Source organism: Sceloporus occidentalis, unplaced genomic scaffold (genome assembly GCF_023333645.1).
Source record: "Sceloporus occidentalis isolate IW3139 unplaced genomic scaffold, rSceOcc1.0.p SCAF_52, whole genome shotgun sequence".
Taxonomy (NCBI): domain Eukaryota; kingdom Metazoa; phylum Chordata; class Lepidosauria; order Squamata; family Phrynosomatidae; genus Sceloporus; species Sceloporus occidentalis.
The window spans coordinates 4,870,873-4,879,417 of NW_028317032.1; the positions used below are offsets into that span (position 1 = coordinate 4,870,873).

Sequence of the window (8,545 nt, forward strand, 5' to 3'; positions counted from 1 at the left end):
TAAGATAAAATCCCTGTAATGGAAAAGATCAGTGTTAGTATTTTTTCTTATAAAGGAAAAACCATTACTGCTTCTGTGTGACTTCGAAAAAGAACATGTTACAACCTTCCACATTTAATATAGACATATAGATATCTTACATACCATATCATTGGCTCACAGACAAAGGTTTGCCAATTACATAGTTACAGTTCTGTATTTGTTTTAGTGGCTGTTACAGTATATCAGATTAGACGGTAGAAGCCTCACTATTACAATCAGAGGCCCATCCGCTGTTCAGAATATCTTGGACTCACAGCAGTTATTATTTGCAGCTTTGAAGCCTTGTCCTGTGCTGTTTCTCCTTTGATAAACCTGGGATGAATGTATCACTGTGTGACAGTCTGAGGCGCTTATAGCCAGAGAGTCCTCTCCCATCCTGATCAGAACTTCCAGAGTCAACTCTGGAACACCCAAGTATACCTCCTCCCGAGTGAAGCTCCATCAAATCAAGTTCATGTTTGGTGGCAGTTTCCAAAACTCTCTGCTTGTTGTAGTACTTGACAAAGTTGTTGATGATGGGGTGAATTGGTAGGGCAATAGCTATCACTCCACAAAGGAAGCTGGTGGCAGCATTGAGTTTTCCCAATGTGGTTTTGGGGTAAATATCCCCATAACCAACTGTGGTCATAGTGATAATTGCCCACCAGAAAGACTGAGGGATGCTTTTAAACAAAGTGTCTGGGTGACTCTGCTCCATGGTGTATCCCAAGGCTGAGAAGACAAATATACCCACAGCAAGGTACATCAGGAGTAGTCCAAGCTCCTTAAAACTGCTCTTGAGGGCGTAGGTTAATGTTTGGAGTCCAGAAGAGTGTCGGGCTAGCTTGAAAATTCTTGCAATTCTCATGATCCTGAGAGCCTGGACAGCTTGCTGGACGTTAGTTAGCTCCATCATTCTTGCACCCAAGTGAGTTAAAATGAGGCTCACATAAAAGGGGAGTATAGCCAGCACATCAATGATGTTCATAAAGGAGAGGGCAAAATGTAATTTATTGGGGGATGACATAAGCCTGAGCAGATATTCCAAGGTGAACCAACCTATGCAGGCAGTCTCAATGTTGTCCAATGTTGGGTGTTCCACGTGGTTCCCCTCTGCGTCTTCCACCTGTAGCTCAGGTATGGTCCCCACACACATCACCACTGAGGAGATCAGGATGAAAAAGAAGGATAAGACAGCTGTAACTCGGGCTGGAAAAGAGGATTCAGGCTTCTCCATGAACTTCCAGACATATTTCTGAAACCTTTTCCACCTGCTCTCTGATGTGTCACATCCCAGATCATCCAATATCAGCTGAACTCTCCTTGCTATCTCCTCTAGTTCTTCTTTCTTCTCGCTAAGGTGGCTTTTGCAGCAGTCATCCAAAAATCCCAGGTCCACTCTCCAAAACTCCATTTCATTCTTAAAACATATGGGGCATATTCCCTTTTTCATATGGACCTCTCCATAGTAATATACTTCTATGATACATTTAAAAGCATCAGGGTCCCTATCAAAGTAGAATTCCCTCTTCCCTGGGTCATAGTCATCACACAAGGAGAAGATGGCATCATAGCCTCCAGATAAGCAATTGACCAACTCTGCCAGTCTGGTTTCGGGGTATGTATTCAGTATATCTCCATAGAGAACTTGCCTTACCCCCCCAACATTCACTATAATTTCTACCTCGGAGTCATCACTGGATTCAGATCCATTCAGATCCTTAAAGCTTGAGCTCCCGATCATCTTGGACTTAAAGAGTCGCTTCTAAAGATTCCAAAACTTTCTATTTTATTTTTCTATCAGGGTTAATTAAAATAAAGCATAAAGAGGGTTGCATTTAGATCAATGATGTCCACAGGAGAAGATGTTATGAGACATATCTCAATCCACTGATGCCTGTGCAGACCTGCGTTAGAACTACAGCTCAGCAGAGCTAAAAGAACCCTGCGTTTTATTGTTGAAATGTTGCAATTTACAGAGATGGGGAACAGGTTAAGAGAGATCTAGGACTCACGATGCAGATGGGTCCTCTGGTCCTTCTTCTGTAGGGTCTAAGGTCTCCCACCAGTGCATCGATGGCTCTTACTGTGGCTGTTCACGTTCCCATCTGTGACATGTCTCCTCTGGCAGTGACTGATGCAGGCAGATCTCAGAGCGTTAAACACAATCAGCAAGGTGGTCCCTTTAAACCCTCTCCTTCACCAAAAGGTCTCTTCACTTCAGCTCCATGGATGGTGTGTGAGGTTTGGAGAGAGAGAACCTGCACCTGGCAGAGGCTGAAAGTGCACTCTCTGGAAACTTGCTCTTGTTTTCCCAGCATAACAGGAATCCCAGGCTGACGTCAGGGACCTTTAATAAGGCTTTCCTCTCCTGGTGAGGATCAGGAGCACCATCCAGCTAGCATCATATCGTGTACCAGCTGCAGAAGGTATGCAGGACACATACATCACCTCCTCATATGTATACCATACAATGCATGTCTGCAAAAAAACACATTAGAGCATTCATCTATGTGAACACAGAGACAGACAGCTTTTGATGGGTGTGCTTTTAGAATTCAGATGTGTCGACTGCAAATATCCCAATATGTTTCTATATCACAGAATTAAATATATACAGTTTTTATTTAAACTACATGAATAGGATTACTTTAGGCATTAATGAATAAAGAGGAGGAAAATTAAGCAAGCCTATTATAATGAGTAAATGCTTTCATATGCCTTGAGCATCTTGTGTGTTGCTTTCTCTTCATTGATTTTCTGCCTCTTCTCTTTTGGTTAAAGGGTTAATTAGTTGTGCATTTAAACGCATATTTACTTCACTATATTTTAAGTTTATTTTGATTCTGGTATCCCTGCTGCAGAGGAATATATTTCAGCATCCCTATACCTGCTACATATAATGGGAGAGAGCATATAATGGATTTTTATGTGCAAAATATTAGCATTCAGATTTTACTTATTTAGGGCTTTATTATTATTATTATTAATGATAATAATAATAATATTTACATTTAAATATCATTATTTCAAATATATATATATATATATATATATATATGGTTCTTTTTTAGAAAATACAGATTATTAGGGATTGCCCAAATAAAGGCAACAAAGGCAAGATAGCAATGCGCAAGAAAGTGTGATGAAATGTAAATGGAATAGCATAGTGTCTGGGGAGGTTTCTCTCTCTGGAGTTAGCACTTTCCAGGCACTTTAGTACATTTCTCCCTGGGTTACAAAGAATACTTTGCTGATGCCTAAATGTCAGCTGGATTTTCTTTATGACTCAGGAGATCCACAAAGAACCAGAAACTGCAGCTTGCTGGAAAGATCCTGCAGCTTAATACACCATCTTATGACATTCAGATACAATTCAATCAATATTTCTCTTGCCTAAACCCCTTCATCTCAGCTATGAAAATCATGTTAATATATGTATATTGAGATGCAAATTCCACTAAAAACAAACATCAGAGAACTTCAGCTATCAAGTTATTTGACATGAGTATAGTGGTATTACTGCAGTTTCATGCCCTAAAATTATGGCAGTATTGTGGGGATTGAAACTGGTTGCAAAAAAAAAATAAAAAAAAAAATTAGACATAGAGAAGATCCAGATGGTCTACTACAGGAGGTGGCTCAGGTGATCGGAACCCCTGATGTCCTTTGGTCCACACTACACCAGATACAGATATCAATTGCTTAGGTACAAATAAAAAATCCAATATTTGTTTGTTAGTAGGTTAGACACTCTACTGAAAGCCGTCTTCCCCTCATTTGCCAGATCCAAGTCCTAACAATTAAGGCACTGCAAACCCTCCTCTTGAAAATATGAAATGAAATATGTTAGCAATAGATTCACTAAAGGATTCACATTCAGCCTCTAGGAGTCTGCTGCAATGTATCAACATGACATTAAGTAACTGCTCAGAGCCCCTTGGTCTACAGGAACCTCTTAAAATGTATGGGAGGGTTGAAACAAACATTTCTCATGAAGTTATATAACCTTAATATATATTTAAAAAAAAACTTGGAATGATAATTATCGGTTTATCACTTGTGTTAGAGATGGCTCATAGTTAGAAATATCTGCTTGGGTCCCTAAAAACCTTGAGCCACAACAGCTCTTTACCTTTCTCAATGTTTCCTAAGAAATTCTTTTTTAAAAACGGGATCCGAATTTCTATTCTTGCCATTGTTCTTTTAAATGCATAAGGGTTCACTCCTGGCCTGTATGTTAGACCCCTTGACGTTCCAGAGGTAGTGATATTTGACTGGCTGTAGCACAGGGGCATTCTGAATTTTTTACATTTTTCTCTAAATATCTTTGGACCAGTTGTCTGTTGCCCGACCCTCACCTCATCCACGAGGCTCCTAACATCAGTATTAGCATTACTCCACTTAGGGATACCACCAATTTGATTAACATTTTGATCCTGATATCTTCCATTTTATGTATGTAGACTGTATACCTAGCCCCAATAAGTATGTTTATGATATATTAAACAGGCACTTTAAACAATTGCGGATTTCGGTCCCCAATCCTGCTGTCCCACCAAGCTCCACCACTGTTTCCAAAAGTGGGACAGAGGTAGAGCCCGGCTGGATAGTGGGAAAATCAGGACTGTCCCGTACAAGTAGCTTGAGACAGACATGATGGGGGAGTCTTGTGGCCTGTTTCTAGGTCTTCCCCTTATGACTTTGGTTTTTCAGGATGTAGCAGCTAAAGTCCTGTCAGCCACAGTACCAGGAGGCTCCCAAAAGGTAAGCAGAAGACTTTATCTCCATTGTTGGGAATCATTTGTCTCCATCTGACTGAGAGGCTTTATATAGGGTCAGGGCTAGCCACATGTAGAGGAGTGCAGGGAGTGGACATGGCCAAATGCTGCCCTGACCTGGAGACCAGAAGAAGCCCATAGTACTTTGGACCATCAGACCTTTTTCTAGTCATCACAGATGAAGGCTCTCACCATTGATGCAGTTACAGGCTGTAGGTTGTCTTAATAGTATATTTTTACCACAAGCTCAGATGGTAACTCTACCAGATGAACATATTCATAGGAAATCCACTTTCTGTTGTTACGGCCAATGCCCAAAATATAAGGGAGGTATCTATGTTTTAACTTGAAATGTCACAAATCTCCCCATATATACATGTCTCCTTGCACTTTCTCTTTTTACCTGTTTTTCTTTCTGTCCTAATTATACATTCTGTGTTTGAGGCTTTTATGGTTTGTGTTCAGTGGAAGCTGTCTGTGTGATACAGAGAATTATATGACATGCCAACAACAGGATACAATCAGCAGAACATAACACCTGCATTAGGTTCTAGCATAGCCCTGCGCTCCAAAATCTGATATTCCAGAAAGATTTTTTCCAGACCTCAGTCCGTATTCATACAACTGGTAATTAAAACAATTCTAGCACATCAGCTATGACTCATTAGTCCTTCTCTGCTTGCGGAATCGTTGGTCAGTTTGAATAAAAAGTGCGAATTTAATGATCTATAATTACTACCTACAGACATCTTTAAGCACACATAAAAACTTAATGGAGTGTATTTACTAAAGGGCAAATGGAAAACTGTTGCAGGAATTGATTCGATTAATGTGCGTGTAGCCCCTGGGCGAATTTATGAAAGGGGCAAACGGGTAACCAATGGTGCTTAGAGACCACCAACATGCTTAAAGTAGACTAAGGAACCAAGAGAGAAGGTCATTCAGTAGGACTCTGTAATGGTTCTGTAAAAAGGTACAAGAAATCATTATTTGAGGTTATCATAGATAAATGAGAAGGCGCGCCACCAGTATCAGTTTATTCTGAAAATATTAAATTTAAGGGTATGGAGCTTTCCTTGGTGGCAAATACTGTGTTTTGGGGATATGCCAGCAAAATTTCACGAGGAGCCTAAAAAACACCACCAATTGGTACAAATTTAGGTTAATCCATAGTTGAAAAGTAACAAAAAAAACACAAATATTCAATTTTATGTGACATGAGGTTTTTTTAAAAAAAAGAAACAGTTTGCCTCAGTTAATCATTCATCGCTAAACCCAACAAGGGTCTCCTTTTAAGAAGACCAGCTTGACCATAGCTAACATCGGACCATGCAGTGAGCCAGATCAACTCTACACTACTTGGAGCAGAAACCAGCTCAGAAATGCTTTGAAGTGAAACATTTCATCTCAACTACAACTCATTGTTTATTAAATGAACCCCAATCTCATTTTATAAATCAAAATAATGTATTTTAATGAATCTGAATTATCCAATATATAAATATGCTCTTTTAAGTGCATGAATGTAAGTTCATTCTATTTCAGAACACCCTCTCTCATCTGCCTGAAGGCAGAAATATTAATTGCAAGTTCCACAGTGAAGTATTGCCCATTAAAGTAACATTAACTGTTTGTGTTGGATTTTATTAAATAATAATATGAAAGAGTCCAAAGAGACCCTGCTATGATCCTCATAAATATCAGACAAAAGTCTGGCTAATGTATAGATCACTAGAAAAATAAATGTATAATAAACACTTATTTGCCTCACATCTTATTTGCTTGTCTGTACTCGCAACTCAGGTATATTCTTCAAGGTTACATGTTATGATGTATTAGCTCTTACAATATAAACGGGAAGATTTCATCGAGGATTAAGTATTGGGCCTAAAGTGGCCTATAAATTGAAAAAGTAACCCCAGAAAAAATCAGTTCACATCAAAGGAATATCCCTTGAAATGAAGAAACTCTAAAACATAACTTTTATTGGAGTGATAATTAAATAAAGAAGACAACTCAAAGATAATGTGAGGACCACACAGAAGGGCTTGATGCAGCCCGTAGACTGCGTTCCCAATGTCACTTATTATTCAAGCTCAAATCATATACTTATGTTATGTTTTTTTGTTTTTGTAGGGTTTTTGTTTGGTGTCAAGCTTTCTTAAAGTTTTTTCCCCAGGCTGAAGAGGAGGTGTCAAGGGCATCATTTCACTACGTTGAATGTGTCTTTGCAAGTTAAGAGGACATTTTTTATTCCCACAGGTTGCTCTCATTGAGCCAAAAAACCCCCCTTAAAAATGTTAAATAATCAGTGTAAATGAAATTAAAACACTGTGCCAGGTGCCAAGCACTGCAAATACAAGTGCAATACCCAAATCACACAACACACAAAAAAAAAATAACACACAAAACATAACCAATGATCCGGTTAAGTGAAATTAAACTTAACTCTAATTAAAGCAAAATATTATATAGCAATGTGTTGCTACGTTGATGTGTGCAAAATATACCCACGTCTCTTCCTAAGGGTGCCTGAGACCCAGCTCTTGTGAAATAGCTGATAAATCGAGGTGTTTCTAACTTTAAGCCACCAATGGTGATGGGTCATTTATTAAACAACAATATAATTGAGTGTGATTAAGCCTGAAAAAAACAGAAAAATGAGTCAGGCTCAGAATATCCCGTCTCTATCCCTCTCAGGTACCGGCAATAACAAACCTGTGGTACGGATTACAAATAGGAAAATAAGGTAGAATTTAGGTACAAACAAGTTTATTTTAGAAAACAAATATTTAGTTATTGATATTGACATTCTGGAGAGAGTTCAGAGAAGGGCTACTGAAATGGTGAATGGTTTCAGGATAAAAGTGGTCAGAAAAGACTGAGGGATCTCAATATTTATGGCTTGGGGGAGAGAAGAGAGAAAGAGAGGAGATAGGATAGAAACATCTAAATACATTATTACAAAGGAAGAGAAACGTCAGAACAAGAGGTCGTAATCTAAAACTACTAAAACTAAAGGGTCAGAGGTATAGATGTAATGGAACAGCCTCCCATCAGAAGTGGTAGAGGCTAATACAGCGAGGGATTTTAAACATGCATAGGCTGGGCATAAAGCTATCCTGAATCAAAGACAAGATCAAGGACTGGGTAAGATCTGAGCTCTACATCAGAAACAAATGGTCAGACTGATGGTTCTTAACTGCCATTAAATTTTATGGTTTTTTTTAGACGATACACATACACGCAAGAAACAATAACCTTAAACAAGCCGTGAATAAAAGCATCCTTTCGTAAGGAACCTAAAGACTACATGCGGTGCAATGGGGTCCTCAGGTCCACTGGGGTCATCGCATACTCTAGAAGAGTTATGACCATGCATAAGCTACAAGAGTGTGGCGTATAAACACGGACAGCTTCAAGGTAAGTGCTTAAAAGTGACAAACCCGATGAAAGGACTTCACACTTGAATCTGTTGCATTACTAATTTATGACGCGTTCTTTTATTCTGTCTTTTCAATCCTTAATTAATAGCCATAATGTTACTAACGGCTGAAGCATTTTAACCAACAGTAGTATACGTCAACAGGATTTAGACCGGATTGCGCTAAAACACATTTTTTTAAAGCACAGTTGGAAGCGTTCCATTCTACTCGTTGAAAAAAATGACAAATGAAATGGAAAATGTGAGTTATAGCATGCTGGTATTTCAACTATAGCAGAAAATGCAAATATCACTAAAA

At 38.9% G+C, this 8,545-nt stretch overlaps 1 protein-coding gene across 1 annotated transcript; it reads right to left on the reverse strand.

The window, feature by feature from the left end:
* Positions 1-304: 304 nt before the first annotated feature.
* KCNF1 (potassium voltage-gated channel modifier subfamily F member 1) lies at positions 305-1,765 on the reverse strand. The gene has a single exon (XM_089491925.1). The coding sequence runs from the start codon at positions 1,763-1,765 to the stop codon at positions 305-307; it is 1,461 nt and encodes a 486-aa protein (XP_089348051.1).
* Between the last annotated feature and the right edge of the window lie 6,780 nt (positions 1,766-8,545).

Excerpts from the sequence above, each read along its gene's own strand:
- KCNF1 (XM_089491925.1), bottom strand. The coding sequence starts at position 1,765 with ATGATCGGGAGCTCAAGCTTTAAGGATCTGAATGGATCTGAATCCAGT.